This window comes from Aegilops tauschii, chromosome 3 (genome assembly GCF_002575655.3).
Source record: "Aegilops tauschii subsp. strangulata cultivar AL8/78 chromosome 3, Aet v6.0, whole genome shotgun sequence".
NCBI classification, from domain to species: domain Eukaryota; kingdom Viridiplantae; phylum Streptophyta; class Magnoliopsida; order Poales; family Poaceae; genus Aegilops; species Aegilops tauschii.
Window position 1 is genome coordinate 12,636,114 of NC_053037.3, and position 26,684 is coordinate 12,662,797.

Sequence of the window (26,684 nt, forward strand, 5' to 3'; positions counted from 1 at the left end):
CAATGGTCAAACTAATTATTCTAGAATATTAGTGTTACTAAATAATTATTTCAGTTTTTTTTTAATTTTGGTCAAATCTGGTTAAACTGTGGTCAAACAGTGGTCAAACAATGGTCAAACTAATTATTCCAGAAATATTAGTGTTACTAAATAATTATTGTTTTTTAAAACAATAGTTTCAAACTCAAACAGTGAAATGTGTCACTTCATGCTCAAGCTAAATTCCAGAGGGTTAATAGAATTGACATCCTACTATTGTCAGGAAAACAACAAGTGCAGACTTGGAAACGAGGGAGAATAGAACCCGGAAGTTAAGCGTGCTCAGGCTGGAGTAGTGAGAGGATGGGTGACCGTCCGGGAAGTTAGATGATTTGGAATGATGAGGGGTGATTAGAGATTAGAGGTTAAATTGAGAAGTGATGAGGGGTGGTGATTAGAGATTAGAGGTTAAAATAATTCAGAAATTTAAAAATAAAAAAAAATAAAAAAAATCGCAAAAAAAACCTGCGGAGGAGGCCTTTAGTCCCGGTTAGCCACGAGAACCGGGACTAAAGGACGGGCCTTTAGTCCCGGTTAGCCACGAGAACCGGGACTAAAGGACGGGCCTTTAGTCCCGGTTGGCCACGAGAACCGGGACTAAAGCCTTTAGTCGCGGTTCGTAAGAGGCGCGACTAAAGGGGGGGTCTTTAGTCGCGCATATTTAGTCCCGGTTGCACAGCCGGGACTAAAGGCCTTTGCGAACCGGGACTAAAGGCCTTTTTTCTACCAGTGTTTTCCAGCAGAGGTCCTTTCATCCCCTTCCATCTCCCCCTCGTCCTGAATGTCCTGCCCGCCACCCGTCACCAACAAGAACAAATTGTGGATGCTCCACCTCCACATTATATCGATGGCAGACAATAGCAAGATAATTTTCCTTACACTATTTAGGTGTAAGTACTGCTCATGCTTTAGTGAAACAAACAAACAAGTGAACTGGAGTAATTTCTGATTATCAACTTGATTTCCTTTCCACTTATACCGTATCTTGTATGTATATGAAGACTTAAAATGAAAACTAAATAAATGCAAAATGCAAATAAAATGAAGCTGAATGCCTTTTTATGGTGGAAGCTGAAGGAATTTGTTCTAGACATGAAAACTATGCTTCAAAACTTTTACTACTGTCTCATCTCACCTAGAAGAAAATCAGGCATCCATTCCCACTGAAAGCACAATCCAAATGGAATCTGTGCAAGTTGATACTTCTTCCATGCTTCAAAACAAGCAACCAAAAATCAATTTTCAAAGGAGAATAGTGTCAATATGTGACCATGTCCATCTAATGGGAAAAATAAAAATTTTATGCCAATAGTGTCAATATGTGGCCAAAAAGGTTCCTTGATGTTGTAAAGAATTCAGTGATCGGCGTGGTTTGATATTTATCGCCAACACATGACAAGGCTTTGGCATGTTTCCATATAGCCACAATGCCCCATATGTAGTAATTGAGAAAATTTCAGGTTTCAAGACGAGCACCATGAGAGGAGTATAAATGAAGAGCTTTTGTGCAATTAACCAGTACTTAGAACCTAACCAGGTTATCTTGTGAGGTGTTAAATCCTGGCCTAATATGAATGATAGAATAATCATATTGACAAAGAATTCCTTCTTTTTCGGTAGCACCTTCACAAGGAACCTTATAATTAAGCGTGATTAGGATGGAGCAATTTGAGGATAGGTGGGCGACTGGGAAGTTGATTATGAATGTGCACGAGTGAGGATAAAGTGCATACGAAAGATTAGTGTTAGTTTGTGAGACCAGTCTAAATCCCATCAGGCGTGACAGGTAGGAACCAGTGTCCATGGCTGGGGCGTTACAATTGCTATCAGAGTCGGTCCTCATGGTTACACATGCATGTGTGAGTTGGTGTCGCAAACATGTACATGATGGCTGTGACCCGTTGTAGCATACGGCATGTTCACATGTGGATGTTGGCACTCGCTCGCATAGACGTGCGCTAAGGGTTTACGTTACTGCTGGGCTGACGAGGACGTCGATTACTTTGAGTAGGGTGTATGTGACATTCTGTCTTAATAGGAATGATAGGCTACTCATATCCTAGGAATTCCTTTTTTTTCTAGGAGCTTGTTCGCAAGGAACCCTAAAGTTAAGCATGCTTTGGCTTAGAGCAGTTTAAGGATGGGTGACCGACTAGAAAGTTAATCATCGATGTGCATGAGTAAAAACAAAGTGCGCACAAAAAAATAGTGTTGGTCAGTGCGATTGGTCTAAAAACCACCAGGCGTAAGTGCTGGAACATATGCTCTCAGCAGATGTGTTACAATTGGCCTCAGGAACCTATAACTACATAATTATTCATTGAAGTGATATGCCTACTATGACGCAAAGCAGTATTCATGTGGGAAATTATACTTTATAATTTTATACATAACCAATATAGACCGAGACGCTTTGCAATCTTTTACGCCATTGAGAAAATACCCTACTGATGGAGTGTTTATGTTTAGTGAAATATGTTTAAAATTTTAGGCTTACTGATGGTAATTTCTTATCATGTGCAATATGAATGTACATGGTACAAGTAGGTGACTATTGGAAGATCAACATCGCATAAAGTACTCCATTTGTTTCTTTTCACTCCGCATATAAAGTTTGTTTAAAGTCAAACTACACAAAATTTGACCAAATTTATATTATGAAATATCAACAACTGTAATATTAAAGTTATATAGTATGGAAATAAATTTCAAGATGCATCTAATGATATTGATTTTGTATTGTGAATGTTGATATTTTTTCTCTACAGAGTTAGTCAAATTTTATGAAAATTTGACATCAGACAAATTTTATATGCAGACTAAAAAAATAGAGGGAGTTCATATCAATACAAGTACATGGATAGATGCTCGTGGATTCGTGCACATCACATTAATTGTGAAAGTGTCATTCTAATCCCTGAGCTCAAATGCTCCTCTATGAACAGTAAATGGAAATAATATAAACAGTGAATATTTTCATAACAAATATTGTTTGGTTTTCTTCCAGTGTGCAAATTTTTATGAGGAAATCACATTCATAAAGGTCTGGGAAAAAAGAACAAATTCAGCACTCCAATATGCTTTAGAAAATAGTCTTTTAGAGCACAAATTTTCCTATTTCGCGCAAAGCATTAGGAAAGTTTTTTTTTTGAAAAATCTGCACATATGTTGAACATTCAAGAATGTTGGTTGCCACAAAAATCAGAGTTTTTAAATTTTTACAATCTTTTTTTCTTTTACAAGTCACAGGGTGCATTTGTTTATTCTTTCATCTTGACACGGATAGCACTTGACAATTCTCACGATGAATATATGCAATTGCAACTATTTTGGATGATGTTTTTGCTTTTCTTTCCTACAAAATATCGTTTTGCACATATCGTTTTGATGCACACAACCATACAAAATAAATTAGCTAGTCCCCATGTCATTCCTGATAGAATGATTCGCGTGGCTTATTCGGAACATTGACTAGTTGCTAATCCAGATGTCGTCTCACCCGGATGGGGCCTTAGAAGAAAAACGAGGCATCCATTCCCATTGAACCGATACCAAAGAAACAGAACCCAAATGGAATCAGTCCAAGCTACTACTTTTCCATTGCTTCAAAACAAGCAACCCAAAAAAATCATGATCATTTCCAAGGGAGACCAGAAGGCCACGTCATTATGCAAAGAAGGGAAAGTAAGAATTCACACCAATAAATTCGCCTTCCGAGCCAAAGATATTCTTCCCGAGCCGTCGCTTTCCCTTCTCTCTCTCCCCCGAAGTCTTTAAGAGAGAAGAGAACCAAGCCAAAACCAGCCGACAAATACAAGGCCGAGCTGTCAACAGTCTCAGTGGAACCCCCCTCTGTCTCTCTCTCTCTCTCTCTCTCCCGCCGGAGAAATCCAAGGGTGCCAAAGCGGTGCTCTGGCCCGCGTCGCGGCAACGGTGAAGGGGAGGTTTCTTGGCGCGTGCTTGCTCCTGCTTGCGGCGGCGGCGGCGGTGCTGGCCCACGGCGAGGGCGAGGAGGGGAAGCGGGGCGTCCGCCTGCTGGACGCGGGGAGGCTGGAGAAGTTCGTGGACGAGCTGCCGGACATGCCCCTGCTGCGCGGGTACGGCGTGGGGGAGGGCGGGAACCTCGTCGCGGGCGAGCTCGCCGTCGGCATGTACGACACCACATGGGTACGTGTACAATCTTGGCCTTTTTCTTCTCTGCCTGCTTCTCTGTTCTCATCTACTCCATTTGTTTCATAATGTAGTGCCTATAGACTTTTGCAAAAGTAAAACGTTACAAACTTTGACCATATTTATAAAGAAAATTAGGTAATCTAAAATATCAAATGCACATCATTGGATACATCGTGGATTATATTTTTAGAATGTACATGTTTGGTATTGTAGATGTAGATAGTTTTCTCTATATATACTTGGTCAAAGTTGGCAAAATTTGATTTTCACAAAAATCTATAGGCACTACGTTGTGAAATGAAGGGAGTACTACGCTGGGCGCACGCGTGCTGACGCCGTGTGTTGGTGGGAGTGATTACTGTTCATTGTTCAGTCTAAGTTTCTTCAGATCGGACGTCTCAAGGTTTCCATTTTTTTGTTTTGTTTTAGAGAAACGTTTGAATGCAGTGACTATGATGCTTCCATGCATGCTTAATAAATTAAATTAAGGGATTAGAACCTGCATTTTTCTCCAGAAACTTTATGCGCCGAGTAATTTTGAACTCTGAAAAGCATCCCATCCCACTGGCAACAACCCTGCCCACTAATCTCAGAGGAAGCCGTTGCCGGAATAGCAAAGGAACAAGACCATGGACGCCTTTCTTCGGTTCTGCACCGAAAGTCAATCCCACTATTTTTGGGAGAAAAATTCTATGAGACCGGGTCTCATAGTGAGGCTGGTGAGACCCATCCGAATGGATGTCACGTGTGACCACCTCAATCTCAAAGCACGAATAATCCCACCAGCCATGAGTTTTCAGTTCCAATTATCCATTCTTGTGTACGTACGGTAAGCTGCCGGTTGACATACACGTACAGAACCACCGGATCGATATAACTAGGGTTAGCTCCTCCGCGTCCGACGACCTCATCACCGGAGGCCATGCGGCACGGCGCTAAGTTTTCTCGTCCATCGCTGCGCGGAACAACCTCGTCGCCGGCGGCTAGCCAGACTGCTCGACTATGTTGGCCGCACGAATGTTGCCGTGCCTCCTCTTTGAAGGCGGCTGTGCGCCAAGACGTCGTCACCAGCGAACTGCATGACACTCGACGTGGTCCGGGTGCGTGAAGTGCATGCATATATGAGCAACAGAATATACAGGCGCATATGGTCTGTTTGGTTGATCGATTCTAGTAGTCCCATGCGTATATATAAGCAGCTTGAAAGTATTTGCGCTAATAATATTGAAGATTATGCAGTTTCAACGCTAGGAAGAACATATGATATTCTTTGAGTCTATCTCCATGAATCCGAGTGTTGACGGCGACGTGGTGAGCGGCTTCTGATGTGCACAAGCTAGAGGACTCAAATCAAGTCAGGGAGGACCACGATCGAGTGTCATGCAGTTCACCGGCGACGTCGTGAGCAAGTGCATCATCAGCATGGAACGGTTCGATGCATGCTAGTACACGTCCGCCGTCGAAGATGAGTCCGCACGGCCAGCAACATGGCATGCGTCCGCCATGGTCGAGCAGCCCGGCTGGCCGCCGGCGACGAGGTCGCTCGGCACGGCCATGAACGAGAAGAGGTAGCCTGGTGCTGCGTGACTGCCGGCGACAAGGTCGCTAGGCGCCGCCATGGTAGAGAGCAATAGGAGGACGAGAGCAGCGATTGAACCCTAATTAACTCGATCTGGTACTTGCCTACGTACGTATATCAGTAATTCAGTATATGTCAACCGGCAGCTTATACCATACGTATACCGGAATGAGAAGCTGGTATTTGAAAACAGGGATTGGTGCTTTAGGATTGTCGTGGCCACGTGGCATCCATCTGGATGGGTCTCACCAGCCTCAGAATGAGACCTGGTCTCATAGAATTTTTCTCCCTAATTTTGTTGTTAAGCTTATCTAGTAATCACTACTCCACTTCACAAGATATAAATCCGGCCACTACTGAGTGCAGGGGACCTCTGTTCCATTCACAGCGTGAAGTGTGAACTAAACGGAGCTAATTAAATTACTAAATCCATCGAATCCATTCCTCTAAACAAAAGGAAGGCCAAGATGGTGTGAAATCGTCAACCCTGCACACTGTCAATCCTATGCTAGTTTCAGATCAGTCTCCGTGCTCTTCCACATGAGGATCAATTCTTTCAATTTTCAATATACTCCCTCCATCCTACTCCCTCCGTCCCATAATATAAAAGGGTTTTTTACACTAGTTTAATGTTAAAAAAATGCTTTTATATTGTAAGAACGTTTTTATACTACACTAGTTTAGTATATAAAACGCTCTTGTATTATAAGAGTGTTTTTCATACTACACTAGTATAAAAAACACTTTTATACTATGAAACGAATGGAGTACTATCTATCTTCGACATTGCTTCACGGACAACTGTTCACACACGACCTACGAACGATACTGCCTCCTGCATGTACACTTGTTCGTGGTAATCGCGCTGCCACATACAAATTGTGCAGGCATCGGCCGTACATTCGTCGTGTGTATAGCAGCGCTGATCTATCTCTCTTGGATTGCGTTCACGTACACGGGTGTGATGGTAGTCAGTCGCCTTGTGTAATGGGACCGGTTGTGGTACATGGAGATGGAGGGTAGCTGGGGAAATATCAGATGATACCACACTTCACATACTACCATGTTTCAAATTTTGAAAAGTGGCATTTAGATGTTTAAAAAAAATTGAAAAAAATTCTGGATGTTCATAAGACATATGTCTATAACCCCTAAAAAATTCAGATCAAAATTCGGAATGTACATCGAGAAACAAAAAAGACAAATCTAGAATAAATAGTGTCAAAAGAAGACAAAATATGAACAGTGTCAGAAATGACATTATTCCCATATGGATTTGTCTTTTTTATTTCTCAATGTACATTTTGAATTTTGATCTGATTTTTTTAGGAGTTAAAGACATGTCTTGTCAACATGCACAAAAAAATTCAGAATTTTTTGAAACATCTAAATATGACTTTCAAAATTTGTATCATGGGAGCATCTAAGGGTGGTATCACCTAATATCTACCCGGGGTAGCTAGCTCATGGCCCACGCCTTATCACTTTGAAAGCAAATGGCAGACAACAATCCAGAGCTTTCTTGGGGCATCCATCCAACTTCATGTGGATTTTGCCATCCAACTTTAGCAGACTTTCTAGGCAGCATCAGCATCATACAAGTTGGAGTGAGCATCAGCACCAGTGCGACGATCTGCAAGTATGTATGGATGCACCATGCGGCCAAATTTGATGTTTTGACACTTTCACGAAACTTAAGTTATATCTGATTTTGGTTTGAAAAACTTCAGGGTCTGATCATTTTTCTTCTGCCAAGGCCCTGGATGGTAGGCAACTTGTCCACGTTAGTGCAGTGTAGCCCTATCACCAAACAAATTGGCGGTAGCCTGTGCAACCCTATCGTCGAGGTGCCCGGCGATAGACGGACACATGCATTGTATTTGATACATAGATTTCTTTTACGGTAGGGTGCGCCAAGGGCCTCGGCGGTAGGCACCACCATCGACCCACCTCTTGAAGAAAAATCGAAACCAGAGTCGGATCTAACTCAACTTTCCCAAAAGGGTCAAAACACCAAATTACCCGCACCATGCTTGGCAGAACACGTCATTGGACAATAATTTAAAGCTTTCATGGCATCCATTCAATAACGTCATGTGGATTGTCCCGGCCAGCTTTAGGAGACCTATTAGGCAGCATCAGCATCATCGTGTGTCTCTCACACTAGTTGGAGCCAGCATCAGCACCAGTATGATTGGCTGATCTCTCAGTATGGACGCACCATGCTTGGAATGCGTCATTTTCCCCGTAAATTCAGCAAAAAATGGACAAGTCTCTTGCGAATTTTGTCTGTTCAGTAGTATACCAAATAATATCAGTGGGTGTCGAAGTATTTGTAACCTCGCAATTTTGGGCTAGATTCAAAGAAGTTTCAAAAGAATTTAAATTAGCTTAAAATTCGTTAAAATTGAGTTAATTTTGATGTATTTGAAATACAAAAGAATTACCGGAATATAACAAGATGGCCGAAACAACAAACTCAAACTTCTTCCGAAATTGTCACTGAATTTTGAACTTGAACGGTAGTTTTTATTTTTTGATTTGGAATGATATAAGAATGTGTTTGAAATCTGAATTGTGTTTTAATTTTCTGTTTGTGGACAGAAATTCCACCGCGACCTACCGGCGACGCGAGTGTTCGCCTACGGCGCGAGCAGGGAGACGGCCACCCACACCCCTCTCCACATTTGCAAATAAGGCCTTCCCTCGTTCATCCTTTTTCTCTCACGGGATAAACTACTCATACAAATGCATCTTAATGTTCCGTGCAACGCATGGGCATCTAGCTAGTTTCTTTTAAAATAGTTACTGCGATAATTGGGTTGAAGTGATATATTTTATGTCTGCTCCGAATGATTTCAGATTCACTAGTAGTAACAAAGAAAAGGTTGCCTTGTTAATTAACAGAAAATATGGTGGAAACTATCACATGAGGCCGGTAAAAACAAGGCACACTGGGTTCAACGTCATCATCACTACAGCTGTGTGCGCCCGAGAAGTCTACTTATCGAGGGGGCTATTGAGAAAAAGATGTATCGAGTGTGTTTGAGAGAGGCACAGAGACACAACTAACGCGCGCGCGTGTGTGTGTGTGTGTGAGAGAGAGAGAGAGAGAGAGAGAGAGAGAGAGAAACCAGTTGATAGATTAAGATCAAGATCGAGTTGTCACCCTTCTGCTGTCATTGTTGGGGGGAGGGGGGAGAGAAAGACGTATCGAGAGTGTGCGCGCGGTAGGCACATAGGCACAACTAGCGAGTGTGTGTGTGTGTTTGAGAGAGAAGCCAGTAGATAGATTACTATCAAGATCGAGGTGCCACCCTACTCCTTCGGTGTCGGGTAGTGTACATGTGTGTGTGTGTGTGTGTTTGTGAGAGAAGCCAGTAGATAGATTAGTATCAAGATCGAGGTGTCACCCTACTCCTTCGGTGTCGGGAAGTGTGTGTCTGGGTGTGGGGGGGGGGGGGGGGCAGTGACACTTAGATATAAGGAGAAGGAGTTTATGTGACACGTATCTATATTAAGGGATAGGTAGATAGCATGTGTGCGAGGCATACTTAAAGCATCACGGAGATAAACAAATGGTGTGCATGCAAGTGCCGGAAAAAATGAAGAGAGAAACAATGTCTACGCGCGCGCGCGTGTGTGGGTGTGTGTGTGTGAGAGAGAGAGAGAGAGAGAGAGAGAGAGAGAGAGAGATCTCAAAACGAAAGGTGCTCTGTTGGAATCCCATTGTATGTATTCATATGGTTCTGGAACTCGAGTTAACCTTAGGCATATGTGTGAGAGACATAATTATACTTTGAGACAGTATTGGCGGTGGGAGGGCGGAATTAAAGGGGTGGAGCGTGTGTGTTTCTATGTGAGAGACTTGTAGGACGGGGTAGAAAGACGAATTCTAATCTTGACGGAGGGAGAGAAATACACGAAGTGCGCGTGTGTGATTCTGATGCCCACGGAGAAATGAGATATGTATGCGTGTGTGAGAGATTGCACAATTCATTCACGTATCACTATCTAGCGATCGTGGACGTGCATCGCTTGAACATAAAACAATATATACTTTGTATTGTGGCCAAAAATACAATATCGATTCAATGTTATAAAGATTGGACACTCACTTGTGCATGCCAAAGTTATAGTGATGTTTCTTCAAACAACCAATGTAGTTATCATGTACATGCACCATTATTAGTCTTGCATTCAAATTCATTAGTCCTGGATAATTTAAGGTTCTATTATGAAGTAATATATGTAATATTCATATATGAATTCAACATCCATTTCTTTTGTGCGCCTCTACAATATCCATTTCTTTTTGTGCGCCTCTACAATAACTCGTCAATGCATTATGTTTAAAGTAAATAACCAATGGCACTAAATTATCTATTTACACAAGAAATACATAGGTTGAGCGTTTGATCTCTTTTTTTGTGAACGCGCCTCTACACCCGTATGATTGGCCGCGCCTTGTGAACGTCCAAGTTATCGGTGCATCATGTTGGAAATATGAGCAATTTACCATATGATTTTATTAACGGAAATACTAGATAAAGCATGACTAAAGTAACAGAGATAAAGCAAGTCATGCGATCTGACAAAGAGAAGGTAGATAACATCTGCAAATATAAACTAGAACCGAACATCTCTAGAGTAGACAGTAGACCAAGTAGCATATATGAAGTAGAACCTATCATGTGTAGGGCAAGGACTAGAACAACGAACTGTGGCAGAACCTCTAACAGGAAAAACAAGAACACGTACGGGACAGCAGCTGCAACAGTAGCACTGGACTTGGGGTCGGTGTCCTCGGTAGCCATGTCGTGGAGGAGGTTGTCGACGTCGGGGAAGTAGTCGTCGGAGTCCGGGGTGTCCGTGACGAAGAAGTCAGTAGTCGCGCAGAGCGCTCCCCAAAAACCTTATCACCCTTCTCCCGTACAGGACTCAAAGAGGTGCGATTTCGGAGGCCTACTGTCCCGACCTGCGGTGCACGCCGCAAGCCGGGATGAGGAAGATCGTAGCAGCAGCGCAGTGTTCAGGAACCGGTGGCGAGAGGAAGAATGAGTTCTGGTGCGTCTCTCTAAGAGGAGCGACCTCCCTCCCTTTTATAGGCGCAAGAGAAGGAGGCGAGAGGCTGCGCCGGAAGCTGAAGGGAACGCGGGAGACGAAACAAACGGGCAGCAGCCGAAGGGTGCAGCGTTCGTATTCAATATCCACTACAACAAAAACTTTCCAGCTCCCGAGTGGCCTTTCGTATACCCGTAGTGCGTGGCAAAAATTTAGACATCGGCTCGGCTCATTCCCGCAACCCGCGGCGCGGCGCGGCGCGGCGGGCGGCAGAGGAGGAGCGCGCGTGGATGTCCCTCTTGTTCTCATGCTCATACAAGTGGGGAAAGAACCTCCCTTATAAGGAGGTCCAACTCCCACTAAACTAGCAATGTGGGACTAAACTTTAGTAGTATCCCTTGCCTTGCACAAATGGGCTAAGTGGGCCTCTAGGATTTATTAGGAATTTCTGAAATTGTTATTGGGCTAGGCCCATAAATAGATAAAATTTCAGCAATCCCCCACCAGATCCTAGAGCCACATAGAATTTGCCTTTAGTTCCAAAACACTGTTTTATATACCGGTACTGGAGTGGAGACTGTTAAGTTGAACTTCCACCTAGAACTCTATGCTACACTAGTAAGCAACTTGAACAGTGGACTGGGCCTTGAACTGCAAGTTTTCTGCGAATCTAGCTTCACATAAAGCCTTGACCGATACGTGGATACCGTGGGTCTTCCCCGCGGGTGGAGCTTATGCGTCATACTCCGAGACCTTTCATGAGTTTACTAGAGAGAATCCTACTCTCATAGATTGCGACGTTTAACAATCAGACTCATATAGATGTGTTCTTCAAAGATGTTCTGCAGGACAACATCTCTGCTTAAATGAGCCACTTAGAACACATTAAGATATACATCAACCTGCCATACAGTTTTAGGAGAGTATTGCATCTTCATGGAGTGGTATTGTTAATAGTAAGGATACTCTCCTCTCAGTTGATCAACAGCTTGTCTTCCACATCTAATTCACGGGATCTCCGATCACAAAGAATAGGTTACCACTGTGAACAATTCATATTGTGGATCTCATACCCATCTCCCTCGATGCATTATCTATCACATTACGTGATAGACCCTTAGTAAAAGGATCTGCCAGATTTTTAGACGTTTGGATATTATCCAATGCAATAACTCCGGAGTTTCTCATTTTCCTGACAGACTTTAACCTTCTCTGAACGTGTCTTGATGACTTCATGTTATCCTTTGAGCTGCTCACTTTCGTGATCACAGTTTGATTGTCGCAATTCATAAGGATACCCGGTACAGGTTTCTCAACAACCGGCAAGTCATTCAAGAGCCGGCGAAGCCAATTTGCTTCGACCGTAGCTGTATCTAGTGTTGTGAGTTCTGCTTCCATTGTTGACCTCGTTAAGATGGTCTGCTTGCAAGACTTCCAAGAAACTGCGCCACCTCCATGAGTGAATACATAACCGCTCGTGGCCTTTATCTCATCAGCATCTGAGATCCAGTTTGAGTCACTATACCCTTCAAGCACCTTTGGGTGCCCAGTGTAGTGAATTCCATAATTCGCAGTGCCTTTCAAATAACGCAAAACTCTCTCTAGAGCTTTCCAATGCACACCTCCTGGTTTTGAGACAAACCGACTCAGTTTGCTAACAGCAAAAGAGATGTCAGGTCTTGTAGCACTGGCTAAGTACATAAGCGAGCCAATAATCTGAGAATATTTCAATTGATCTCTAGCAATTCTTCGATTCTTTCGAAGTAACACACTCGCATCATATGGTGTTGGAGAGGGCTTGCAGTCACTATAGCCAAAGCGACTCAAGATCTTTTCCACATAGTGAGATTGAAGCAATGTAATCCCACCATCATCGTCTCTCAACAACTTGATGTTCAAAATGACATCAGCCACTCCTAAATCCTTCATCTCAAAACAACGAGATAGGAAATCCTTGACCTCCTTAATAACATTCAGATTTGTTCCGAAAATCAGTATGTCATCAACATACAAGCAAAGAATAACTCCTTCGCCCCCACCATGGCGATAGTACACACATTTATCAACTTCGTTTACAACGAAGCCTGCAGCGGTTAAAGTTCTTTCAAACTTCTCATGCCACTGTTTGGGTGCTTGCTTGAGTCCATACAAAGACTTCAGCAACTTGCACACTTTTCCTTCCTGACCATCTAGTACAAACCCATCTGGTTGTTCCATATAAATTTCCTCGTCCAACTCTCCATTTAGGAAAGCAGTCTTAACATCCATTTGATGAACGAGAAGACCATGTGAGGCAGCTAGTGAAAGTAGAAGTCGAATAGTGGTCAGTCGAGCCACAGGTGAGTAAGTATCGAAGAAGTCTTCACCTTCCTTTTGGGTATAACCCTTAGCCACGAGCCGAGCCTTGTACTTTTCAATAGTACCATCAGGCCTAAGCTTCTTCTTGAATACCCATTTGCATCCTATAGGTTTGCACCCATAAGGATGATCAGTTATCTCCCAAGTTTCATTCACCAAGATGGAATCCATCTCGCTACGAACCGCTTCCTTCCAGTAGTCAGCATCTTCAGATGCATAGGCCTCTGAAATAGAACTGGGAGTATCATCTATGAGATACACAAGAAAATCATCACCAAAGGACTTTGCAGTCCTCTGTCTCTTGCTCCTAGTAGGAACTTCATTGTTCTCCTCCACAGGACTTCCAAAGTGTTCCATCAAAATGGCAGGTTCGGTAATTGTAACTAGTTCCTGATTCGATGAACTAGGCATCTCCTGATTAGACGAGGTAGACATATCCTTCATGGGAAAGATATCTTCAAAGAAAGTCGCATCATTCGACTCCATGATCGTACCGACATGCATGTCAGGTACCTCAGATTTTACAACCAAGAATCTATAGCCAATGCTATGAAAAGCATATCCCAGGAAAACATAATCCACAGTCTTTGGTCCAAGCTTCCGCTTCTTTGGAATTGGAACATTGACTTTCGCCAAACAACCCCATGATCGCAGATAAGAGAGTTTTAACCTTTTCTTCTTCCATTCCTCGAATGGAGTTATCTCTTTGTTCTTTGTGGGGACTCGGTTTAGGACATGACATGCCGTCAATATCGCCTCCCCCCACCATGCCTTGGAGAGACCCGATGTGTCTAACATGGCGTTAACCAAATCAGTTAGAGTACGGTTCTTTCTTTCGGCCACCCCATTTGACTGAGGTGAGTAGGGAGGCGTCCTCTCATGGATTATACCATGTTCCGCACAAAAAGCATCAAATTCATTGGAAAATTACTCTCCACCACGGTTAGACCTAAGCCTCTTGATTTTTCGATCAAGTTGGTTTTCCACTTCAGCTTTATAGATCTTAAAAAAGTTCAAAGCCTCATCCTTAGATTTCAGAAGATACACACGGCAGTATCTAGTGGAGTCATCAATTAACGTCATGAAATATTTCTTTCCACCTTTTGTTAAAACATCATTCATTTCACATAGATCTGAATGTATGAGCTCTAGTGGTGCAAGATTTCTCGTTTCCGCAGTCGTGTGAGACTTACGAGGTTGCTTAGCTTGCACACACACTTGACACTTAGATCCCTTGACAGTGGTGAAACTAGGGATTAAGTTCAACTTCGCTAGTCGCGACATGCAACCAAAGTTAACATGACAAAGACGTGAATGCCACACATTTGATTCACTATTGTTGCAAATATGATTAACAACTTTATTGCAAACGTTTGATAAGGATAAACGAAACAGGCCTCCTGACTCGTAACCTTTACCAACAAAGGTTCCATACTTGGATATTACAAATTTATTCGACTCAAAGACAAGCTTGTAGCCATCTCTACACAGAAGAGATCCGCTAACAAGATTTTTATTGACGGAGGGGACATAATGCACGTTCTTCAGCCGCACGATCTTCCCATCAAACTTTGCTTTACCATCAAACTTGCCCTTGTTCTTGAACTTTTGGGACTGAAAGTTCTTCTTCTATACCAGATTGGCACTAGATCCTCCCTCAATACCTCGAGCACGTGTGTCCTTTGCTCTCGCCTTTTCTTCCACATCAAGAGTGCCAATGAGATCCGGAACGGAAAACTCCTGCCTCTTATGCTTCAGTAAGGTAGCAAAGTTCCTCCATGAAGGAGGAAGCTTATTGATGATACCTCCGGCAACAAATTTGTCCGGTAGCATACAACTGAAGTGCTCAAGTTCTCTAGCAAATGACTGTATCTCATGAGCTTGCTCAACCACGGAGCGCTCTTCAGTCATCCTGTAATCATAGAATTGCTCCATGATGTAAAACTCAGTGCCAGCATCCGAGACCCCAAACTTGGCCTCGAGTGCATCCCTCGTATCTTTTCCATTATCAATTGATGCATAAGCATCAACTATGTTCTCACCAAGAACACTCAGAGAGCAGCCTTAAACAGAGTATCCATTTTCTGAAAAGCTTGTGCCTGTTGAGCATCAAGCTCTCCTTCAGGTTTGCCAAGAGTGGCGTCATAGCAACTCATGGTTTGAAACCATAAGACTGCTCTCACGCGCCACCTCTTATAGTGGATACCCTCAAACATAGGAGGTCTCATGGAAGCAGCAAAACCACTTGGTGTAAATTGCCTATAATAAGGTTTTTGGATTGTTGGAAATATGAGCAATTTACCATATGATTTTATTAACGGAAATACTAGATAAAGCATGACTAAAGTAACAGAGATAAAGCAAGTCATGCGATCTGACAAAGAGAAGGTAGATAACATCTGCAAATATAAACTAGAACCGAACATCTCTAGAGTAGACAATAGACCAAGTAGCATATATGAAGTAGAACCTATCATGTGTAGGGCAAGGACTAGAACAAGGAACTGTGGCAGAACATCTAACAGGAAAAACAAGAACACGTACGGGACAGCAGCTACAACAGTAGCACTGGACTTGTGGTCGGTGTCCTTGGTAGCCATGTCGTGGAGGAGGTTGTCGACGTCGCGGAAGTAGTCGTCGGAGTCCGGGGTGTCCGTGACGAAGAAGTCAGTAGTCGCGCAGAGCGCTCCCCAAAAACCTTATCACCCTTCTCCCGTACATGACTCAAAGAGGTGCGGTTTCAGAGGCCTACTGTCCCGACCTGCGGTGCACGCCGCAAGCCGGGATGAGGAAGATCGTAGCAGCAGCGCAGTGTTCAGGAACCGGTGGCGAGAGGAAGAATGAGTTCCGGTGCGTCTCTCTGAGAGGAGCGACCTCCCTCCCTTTTATAGGCGCGAGAGAAGGAGGCGAGAGGCTGCGCTGGAAGCTGAAGGGAACGCGGGAGACGAAACGAACGGGCAGTAGCCGAAGGGTGCAGCGTTCGTATTCAATATCCACTACAACAAAAACTTTCCAGCTCCCGAGTGGCCTTTCGTATACCCGTAGTGCGTGGCAAAAATTTAGACATCGGCTCATTCCCGCAACCCGCGGCGCGGCGGGCGGCGGAGGAGGAGCGCGCGTGGATGTCCCTCTTGTTCTCATGCTCATACAAGTGGGGAAAGAACCTCCCTTATAAGGAGGTCCAACTCCCACTAAACTAGCTATGTGGGACTAAACTTTAGTAGTATCCCTTGCCTTGTACAAATGGGCTAAGTGGGCCTCTAGGATTTATTAGGAATTTCTGAAATTGTTATTGGGCTAGGCCCATAAATAGATAAAATTCCAGCGCATCATCCCTTCCTTTGTAACGCTTCACTATATATATATATATATATATATATATATATATATATATATATATATATATATATATATATATATATATATTTGAATATTTGTATAACAAATATTGCTTGGTTTTCTTCCCGTGTGCAAATTTTCGTGAGGAAATCACATTCATGAAGGTCGGTTGGGGTGGGGGGTAGAAAATAGTCTTTTTAGAGCATCAATTTTCCTTTTTCGCGCAAAGCATTAGGAAAGTTTTTTCTTTAGGCTTTGTTCGGTTACACTGTCCCAAGGGGACTGGGGGGGGGGGGGGGTGGTTGACTTAAATGGGATTTAATCCCTGCCAAACCTCTTCAAATCCCTGTGAACCAAACGCAGCCTTAGGAAAATTTGCACATATGTAGAACATTCAACAATGTTTGTTGCCACAAACATTAGAGTTTTAAACTTTTTACTATTTTTTCGCTTTTATTGTTCACATGGTGCATTTGTTTCTTCTATCATCTTGACACGGAAAGCACTTGACAATTCTCACGATGAATATATCATGTTTTGGATGGCAATTTAAACATATTTGATGCTTGCAACTTGTATTTCTTAGCTGGGTATTTTAGAGGCATTTTGACGCGCTGAAATTGTATGAACCCGTTTAGGAATTTGGATACAGTTCTGACAGCTGGGTAGCAGTAATTTGCAGTTTCACAGCATGAATCCCTTCCTTTGTAACGCCCCGGTAATTCTTAGCCTTCCTATCTGATTTTTTTTTAAAGAAGTTGATGCTTGCCATGTATTTGAAGATTTATTTCCGGTTTTGAACCAAGATAGTTCAAAACTGCGACACTTGTTTAGAATAGGAGGGGTTAGTAGTTTCCTTTTTTCTTTTAGAAAATGAGGCATACCCCCGGCCTCTGTATTATTTTGATGCACACAACCGATACCAAAGAAAGAGAACACAAACGGAATCAGTCCAAACTAGTACTACTTTTTCCATGCTTCAAAACAAGCAACCCATAAAAATCATGATCATTTCCAAGGGAGACCAGAAGGCCACGTCATTCTAGTTCTGCAAAGAAAGGAAAGTACAAATTCCGCACCAATAAATTCGCCTCCGGAGGCCAAAGATATTCTTTCCAAACCGTCTCTTTCCCTTCCCTCTCTCCGAAGTCTTTAAAGCAGAGAGAACCAAGCCAAAACCCAGCGGACAAACACAAGGCCGAGCTGTCAACAGCCTCAGTGGAACCCCCCTTTCTCTCTCTCTCTCTCTCTCTCTCTCTCTCCCGCCGGAGAAATCCAAGGGGGCCAAAGCGGCGCTCTCGTCCGCGTCGCGGCGCTCTCGTCCGCGTCGCGGCAATGGTGAAGGGGAGGTTTCTTGGCGCGTGCTTGCTGCTGCTCGCGGCGGCGCTGGCCGACGGCGAGGGCGAGGAGGGGAAGCGGGGCGTCCCCCTGCTGGACGCCGGGAGGCTGGAGAAGTTCATGGACGAGCTGCCGGACATGCCGGTGCTGCGCGGGTACGGCGTGGCGGAGGGCGGGAACCTCGTCGCCGGCGAGCTCGCCGTCGGCATGTACGACACCATGTGGGTACGTACGTGTGCAATCTTGCATTTTCCTTCTCTGCCTCCCTCTCTGTTTTCATCTGCGCTGGGCGGCGCTCGTTGGATTCTGTTGCGCGTGACGCCGGCGCGCGCGTGGTGACGCCGTGTGTTGGTTGAAGCCACTGTTCAATTGTTCAGTGTTGGCTTGTTATCTTTCCGTTCCTTCTTACCTTACCTGTCCTTGATGCAGAGTCTAATGCTTTACTTAGATAAGTTTTCTTTAAAACTAAATTAAATAAGACTTGCATTTTTTTAATCTGAAGTTTATGCGCCTAATCATCTTGAACTCTGAATTCCCTGGAAAACATCCCACTAGCAACAACCCCGCCCACTAATTTCAGAGATGCCATTGCCAGAATAACAAAGGAACAAAACCATATCTTTTCTCGGCTCTCTACCAGAAAAACACACTGGTTTTGTTGTTAAGCTTATCTGGTGATCACAAGATATTAATCCACTACCACCACCATCAGTAGTAGTACATGTTTGCATCAAAGAGAAAGAGAAAGCAATAGCACTCGGCGCTGTCAATGGAATTCGAGGGGACCTCTCTTCCATTCATGCTGTGAAAGACAAAGGCCAAACTGTCAATTCTATGCTACTTTCAATTCAGTGAATCACCACACACAATTAATTGTCGGCCAATTCTTTCCATTCCAATCTATATCTCTATCTTTGTCAGTTGCGAGACCAATCTCTCTGTTGGATTGCGTTCACGTTCACGGGTGTGATGGGAGTCAGTCGGTCGCCTTGGGAAATGGTTGTGGTACCTGGCTGGAGATGGCCCACGCCCTTATCACTTTGGAAGCAAATGGCAGACAATAATTCAGAGCTTTCTTGGCCAGCAGGGGATCCATTCAGCTTCAGCTTCATGTGCATCTTCATTTTGCCAGCCAACTTTAGGCCAACTCCACGGTGCGACTTTAAACGGACGTCTGGTTTGGCCGGATTTTGTCCCTTTGGGTAGGGCGATGAGGTCGTGTCCGGACCTGCCCTGGGATGCCGTGGTCATGCGCTCAGCGCATGGCCGCATCCTTTGGCTCCATCTTGTCCGCCTCCATATTTTAAAAAGAAAGCAACGTTTCAAATGCCAGCGGCCCTAGTTCACGTCCTCGCCGGCAATACAGCCAGCGGCCAGCAACATAGCCAGCCTCCAAAATGAATAGTTTGTTCGCCGGCAACACAGCCAGCGGCTAGCAACACAGTCAGCCTCCAAAATGAATGTGTTTCTCGCCGGCACATAGCCAGCCGGCGGGCGGCACCCATGCCAGCCTCCAAAAAGAACGGCCACGGCCGATGGGACGACCTAGTTCGGGCCGTCGGCGTCGAACATCTCCTTCTGCCTGGCCTCGAACCAGCTCCTTGTCTTCTCAATCATCTTGGTCAAGTCCACGCTCATGATCGCAAGGGCCACCTCCTTTGCTTTGGTTGCGGCATTGGTGGCCTCGATGTCGATCTGTCGCTGCCTGGCCGAGACATTGGCGGCCTCGATGTCGAGCTGCCTTTGCCGGGCCGCCTCCTCCATGTCGATCTTCATCCTCTTGGCCGCCTCCTCCATCTCAAGCTTCTTCCTTTGAAGCTCTAGGTATTGCTTCATTTGCTCGTCCTTGCTTTGCCGCTTCTTCTCGTCCCTAATATCCTTTTGAGACATCAAGCCATGCAAAGTCTCATGCAAGGCCATGGATGAGGCATCACGTATGTCGTCCACCTTGGAGTTGGTCTTGCCCCTCGGCCTCTTCAACGCCTCGCCATCTCCACCTCCGGCGAACTTGGTCGTCTTCTTGCCTCTCTTCCTTTGAAGTTCACGGTATTGATCCTTGAACTTGGGGCAATTGTTGATGATCATCCAACAATGCGTGAGAGTGAATGGCTTGTCATTGTGCTGGGCATTGAATGCTTCCAAAGATTGAAATGCTTACAACACATGATCAACAACAATTGAACATGCAAACATATACAAGGCCGAAGTCTCATGGCCATAGCAAGGAAAGGACTAGGATAAGGATAGCATACCATGTCCCCAACGCCGAGACCACTCACGGGCCGTGCTTCAACGCTCTCGAATGCGGCGCAATACTTGTTACACTCTTATTGGATGAACAACCATCTCTTTTGAATCGAGGTGATGCCACGGTTGCTTGTAATTTGGTAGGGCTCAAACATCTTCCTTTCATGGAATATTTTATGAACCCTCGTCCAAAAAACAAGGTCCTTTTGTTGCGCGCCGGTCTTCGGATCTTGGCTAATCTCCATCCAACATTGGCAAATCAACTTGTCCTCATCTTGTGTATATGAACCCGTGCGAATGCTCTTCCTCCTCTTTTGTGCTTCCGCTCTTTGGGTGAGCTCGTCGATGAACAATGGCTCGCCACCAATACAAATGTAATTGCCTTCTTCTTCATCACCATCACCTTCACAATAGATGTCATCGTCTTCATGCCACGAGTCACCATGGTCGTAGTCAGCACGGTCGTCGGCCTCTTCATCAGCAACGTACGGGGCGCGGCATCCTGACTTTGGGTCCCTTCGGGATTGTAGGCACGGCCATGCCCACCCTCGAAGATCACGTCCTCCATGAACTGGCTGTAGAATGGGTCGTCGACCGGTGGCGTTGGGGTTGGCATTCCGTCGAACAAGACGCGGGGGGACGACATCGTGCCCGTAAACGGCGGCCGTGCTTGCTTCCTTTGCATCTTGACGGACGACCGACCGTCGCTGCTGGACCCAGGCGTGACGTTGAGGTTGATGACGGCCAAGGGGCGCGGAGTGGACGGTGCGATCACGACAACCTCCGGCGACCCCGAGAAATGGGTCTGGGCGTCGTGCCTTGGCGGGGGAAAGCCGGGCGACATAGGCGTGGTCCACGACGTCGGTGACTGGCAGTTGGGATGCCGGGCGACCGACGAGCCGGTGCTCGCCGGGCCGACGGCCGCTGCAGGGAAACCGGCCGGTCGGCACATGCCAAGCATGAGGAGGGCGTGCGCTTTGTTAACGAGGTCCTCCTTCTCGTCGACCGCTGCCTTGCGCCGCGCGGCCTCCATCGCATCGCGCTCGGCGGCGAACTTGGCCGCCGCGGCATTGACCTTGACGACCGCCATCCGGTTCCTCCTCTTCGCCGATTCTGCGTCCAACTTGGCGATCTCCTCCGGCGTGCACTCCGACCGCGGCTTCCTTGGCGCCTTGGCCGCCTTCTTCTTCACCTTTCCGGGCGGGTCGACGGGCAGGCCGCCGGAATTCGGCTGAGCGTCGGCCATGGACGGGGGAGGGAGGGGGCGGCGGGAGGGACATGGGAGGGTTTGGGGGAAATGGCGGCAAATGGGGCGCGGGGGGGGGGGGGGGGGGGGGGGGGGGTTTGCTATGTGGCACCGATAGGCGGGCCAGGTTAGGACAAGCGCGCGCGTCCCGCCCGTCCGCGCGCTGTCCGTTTTACCCCCAAATCGGCGCAAAGTTAGGCCAGGGATGGGTTGAAAGCGGACAGAAAACGGACAAAAGTCTGTTTGCTCCCGCGCGCTGGGCCATTTGGTTTGTCCCTTTTATCCTATACGGACGGGGCCGGACAGGATGGGTCGGGCGGTGAAGTTGGCCTTAGGAGACTTTCTAGGCAGCACCAGCATCATACTTGTTACTTGGAGTCGGCATCAGCACCAGTGTTACTTGGATGCACCATGGTTGGCGGAACACGTCATTGGACAATAATTTAAAGCTTTCAACAACTTCATGTGGATTGTCCCAACCAGCTTTAGGAGACCTACTAGGCAGCATCAGCATCATCATGTGTCCGTGTCGCACTAGGTGGAGTCAGCATCAGCACCAGTCTGATTGGCTGATCTCTCACCTATGGATGCGCCATGCTTGGAACGCGTCATTTCCCCAGTAAATTCAGCAAAAAATGGACCAATCTCTTGCGAATTTTGCGTGTTCAGTAGAATACCAAAATAAATCAGTTGTGTTGAAGTATTTGTAACCTCGCAATTGCGGGCTAGATTCAAACAAGTTTCAAAAGAATCCAAATTAGCTTAAATTCGTTAAAATTGAGTTAGTTTTGATATATTTGAAATCCAAAAGAATTGCCGGAAATAACAAGATGGCGGAAACAACCAACTCAAACTTTTGTCGAAATTGTCTCGAGGATTTTGAACTTGAACAGTACTAGTTTTTTATTTTTTGGATTTTGGAATGAGGTAAGAATGTGTCTGAATTGCGTTTTATTTTTCTGTTTTTGGGCAGAAATTCCACCGCGACCTACCGGCGACCCGAGTGTTCGCCTACGGCGCGAGCAGGGAGACGGCCACCGTGCCGGGGCCGACCATCGTGGCCATGAAGGGGGTGCCCACGCGCGTCACCTGGACCAACCACCTCCCGCCTCACCACATCCTGCCGTGGGACCGATCACTCGCGGCAGCGCGGGTCGGCAACGCCGCTGGCATCCCCACCGTCGCCCACCTCCACGGCGGCGTGCAGCAATCAACCTCCGACGGCCACTCCATGGCCTGGTTCACGTCCGGCTTCGCCACCACGGGGCCTCACTTCTCCTCGCCGGCGTATGAGTACCCAAACCAGCAGCTTCCCGGTAACCTATGGTACCACGACCACGCCATGGGCCTCACACGCGTCAACATCCTCGCCGGCCTCCTCGGCGCGTACCGCGTCGCCGACCCGGCTGCCGAGGCGCCCCTCGGCCTCCCCTCCGGCGCGGAGTTCGACCGGAACCTCGTACTGTTCGACCGCGACTTCAGGAGCGATGGCGCGCTCTTCATGAACGCCACGGGCAACAACCCCGACGTGCACCCGCAGTGGCAGCCCGAGTACTTCGGCACCGCCGTCATCGCCAACGGCAAGGCGTGGCCCTTCCTGCGTGTGCGGCGTCGCCGGTACCGCTTCCGCATCCTCAACGCCAGCAACGCGCGCTTCTTCCGCCTCTCGCTCTCCGGCGGCCTCCGCTTCGTGCACGTCGGCTCCGACTCTGTGTACCTCGCCCGGCCGGTGCCCACGGAGGGGTTCCTGCTGGCGCCGTCGGAGATCGCGGACGTCGTCGTCGATTTTGCGGGCTCCAAGCACGACGCGGTGACCCTGCGGTCCGACGCGCCGGCACCGTACCCCGGTGACCCGGGTGAGAAGGCGGACACGGTGGCGGTGATGAAGTTCGTGGTCGGGAGTAAACTGGAGCATGACCCGTCGACCGTGCCGGCGACGTTGATGCCGCGGTACCCAAAGCCGGACACGCGGGAGGCGGTGGTGACCAGGCACATCGCCATGTACGAGTACACCAAGAACGGCACGGACGAGCCGACGCACCTGTACCTGAACGGGGCGGCGTACACGGACCCGGTGACGGAGACGCCGCGGGAGGGCACGTCGGAGCTGTGGGAGGTGATCAACCTCACCGACGACAACCACCCGCTGCACGTGCACCTAGCGGTCTTCGCCGTGCTGAAGCAGAGGTCGCTCCGGCGCGTTGACGAGTTCAGGGACTGCATGAGGGGGGGCGCGAGTGGCGGGGCCGGCGGCCGGAACGACGCCCTCGCGTGCGGGATGCGGAGGCACCTCGCCGGAGGGCGGAGGCACGTGGTGCCGCGGCAGGAGCGTGGTTGGAAGAACGTGTTCAAGGTCCGGCCCAGCACGGTGGCCACGCTGCTCGTGCGGTTCAAGCCGCTGGAGGAGTCATCGGCGACGGCGTCCGGGAAGAGCGGGCGCTTCCCCTTCGACGTCACCGCTGGCCCCGGCTACGTCTACCATTGCCATGTAAGCATCAAGCAGAAAACCATTGCTCAATTCATCAAGCTTTGTCAAACAGTCTTTATGAACTTGTTCGTTTCATTTGATATGCAGATTTTGGATCATGAAGACAACGAGATGATGAGGCCGATGAAGATTGTGCGTTAGCTATAACCAAGGGTTTGAAATATAGTCTTAGGATCCTACGCACAAGCTGGATTGAGAATAATTGAGATAAAATATATTTTGGCCTTCCACTAGCAAAAGGCCCCGTAAGTTGCTATGGGATAACAAAATTGTGGTCCTCAAATCAAGTTTTAAATATTCACACTCCGCGTATTTGAATATTTGTGCATCAACCGGCGCGCATGAGGATGTAAGACACACAGTGGCGGAGAGGTGATGAATTGCTGCTAAAATGATGAATTTTGATGCACCGACCCTCCCAAACCAGACTTAACTACACTTGGCCTCCCTCATTGACTTTTCCTGGCTCCGCCACTGAAGACACGTGCGTTCGCGTGGGACTTGATCCTTTATGTGTTTATTTTTCTAAGTATATCCTCGATGCGTGTATGAGAAGAAAAGGAGAAGGTCAGCCTTACGATGGATGAAAAAGCGAAAGGCCCTATGATATATGAATAATTCAAAGGAACGCTTGTTATCTTTTTTCACTTTTACGGGTGACGGGTGGATAGTTTACTTCAACTTTAGAGGCAATTTCGTCACAGACGAAAAAAATCAGGGAAACAATTAACAAAGAGTTTTTTTTTCATTTACGGGTGGCAGGATGGGTAATTTACTTCATGGGTTATTTTGATGACAGATGGAAAAAACCATTTTTTTAATTTTCGTGCATATAATGAGGGTGTTTCGAACGGATGCAGATGGGAGGATACCTTCCGCCTCTACATTGCAGAACTAAAAAGAATCACAAATATATGAAGTGAAGTACATTTTTTTATAAGGATCCATAGCTATTATACAAGTTCATCAGAAGTACAGAGCATTACATCGAGGTCTCTAAACCACCGACCACCGACGACCGCCGCCAGAACGACCCGCCTACGTGCTGTTATCAACGTTTTCAAGCCAGCTCGACCTTGTCGATGGCAGTTGGGAAGTGAAGGAATAGAGCTAATTAAAGCAGCTGACATCAAACTCACCGTCGCACATGCACGCTGGGAAAGCCTAACATCGCGACCGCAAGGAGACGGTAGAAATCTACGCCAGAGCTCCGTCATCGAGTACGTTCAGCTGGACGAACTCTAAGACGATTGGAGTCCAGAAAACAAAATCGAAGAAGAAGCGCCATCATCCGCCCGAGCGCCGCACATGCAAGGACTAAAAAGACCTAACGTAAACTACGAGTTGTGATAACCAGAGCGAGGAAGCATGGTGGTGGCACGAGTATGGGTGATAACTGGAGTGGGGATGCATACTTTTTTGGCTCCACCCACACGAGATCATATACAAGTGGCTTAGTGATACAATTAAAGAGCCATGTCTATCATGTGTTGTCAGCGTCATACTTATAGTGATGACTCTAATTTCCTCTAGTATGTTTACTACTCAAGCACCGTTTCTCTTAGTTTAGTTCCTTTAATTTTCTGTATTCTATTTCTTGTTTGTAGTTCAAGCACCGTTTCTCTTAGTTTAGTTCCTTTAATTTTCTGTATTCTATTTCTTGTTTGTAGTTCAAGCACCGTTTCTCTTAGTTTAGTTCCTTTAATTTTCTGTTTTCTATTTCTTGTTTGTAGTTTAGATAAACGCTACCATCTTATTTGTGTTACTATTAACTTACTAAGTAGGCTATTTTCAAACTACCGCTTGGGTGCGTACATAACTACGTGAGTGATAGCGGAGTTGCCGGGTAATTTGTAATTCCTTCCTATTTGCTCCCTGCGAGTTTGACACTTCAGTTATCACGAAAGTGCTACAATAACCCTGTGCACTTGCAAGTCACCAGTCGGCGTGACAATGTTGATGGCCAGGGCACGGCCAAAATCAAAGGGACGGGGTTGCGGCACGCCGAGCTCGGCTAGGGTCGCAACGGTCACGCCGTACATAGCCAAAGGGCGTGATAGGCCAGTAGGGTGGCAACGACGCTCGATTGACCAGCCACAGTCGGTGGCTGGGATTGGTCGGCTCGGAGGTGGGGTGCAGCTATGCAGTGGCAGTAAAGTTTCACGAGGATGCGGTTAGAGCAAGTCCAACGCGCTGACACATTTCGTCCGCGCGTGTCCGTTTGGGTCAAAAAAGGCACAAAAGTCGGCCCAACGCGCTGACCCGAATGCAAAAGGGGGCAGATGACGAGCGGGTGACCCAAACAAACAAAAAGATAAAATGTGCGTCCGTTTGGATCGGCGCGTTGGAGTTGCCCTTAGGCTTGGCGCCACCGTTTTTGGTTTGGTTTTGTTTTTGGACAACGCTAACGTCCACACGTGTGGTGAGAGCGAAACCCGCCATATAACACACAAACTGCGCCACGTCACCGCATGCATGCATGTTGGAATCCTTTTGGATTTCCAGTTTTGTTAAATATTTTATCTCTTAAATGAAAAATCTGATTGAAGATCCGTTTTTACCATTAAATCCCTCGCGACGAGATCTTCGAAACTAGTTCTCATATCAATATATTTCGATGATTTTTTTTGTTTAAAAGTTGCCATGTCTATTGCACATGAATTGCCATGGTGTTTACACTGAAGTTGACGTGATATGTTTCAGCTATTTTCTTCTATATTTAAAAGTAATTTTTATCATTTATAAAACGAGAAATTAAGAAACTAGACTTGCCATGAACCATAAACTAAAATTGCGATAATACATGTACTTAA

At 46.4% G+C, this 26,684-nt stretch overlaps 2 protein-coding genes across 2 annotated transcripts; both read left to right on the plus strand.

Moving 5' to 3' along the window:
- Positions 1-472: 472 nt before the first annotated feature.
- On the plus strand, positions 473-24,191 carry LOC109737191 (multicopper oxidase LPR1 homolog 2). Its single transcript, XM_020296390.4, has 4 exons — positions 473-522; positions 17,714-18,115; positions 22,357-23,871; positions 23,959-24,191. The coding sequence occupies exons 2-4, from the start codon at positions 17,888-17,890 to the stop codon at positions 24,010-24,012; spliced, it is 1,797 nt and encodes a 598-aa protein (XP_020151979.1). The 5' UTR covers positions 473-522; positions 17,714-17,887; the 3' UTR covers positions 24,013-24,191.
- Positions 3,670-8,691, plus strand: LOC109737193 (multicopper oxidase LPR1 homolog 2-like). Its single transcript, XM_073511448.1, has 3 exons — positions 3,670-3,723; positions 3,844-4,206; positions 8,396-8,691. Exons 1-3 carry the CDS (start codon positions 3,670-3,672, stop codon positions 8,486-8,488), a joined length of 510 nt encoding a protein of 169 aa, XP_073367549.1. The 3' UTR covers positions 8,489-8,691.
- Positions 24,192-26,684: the final 2,493 nt, after the last annotated feature.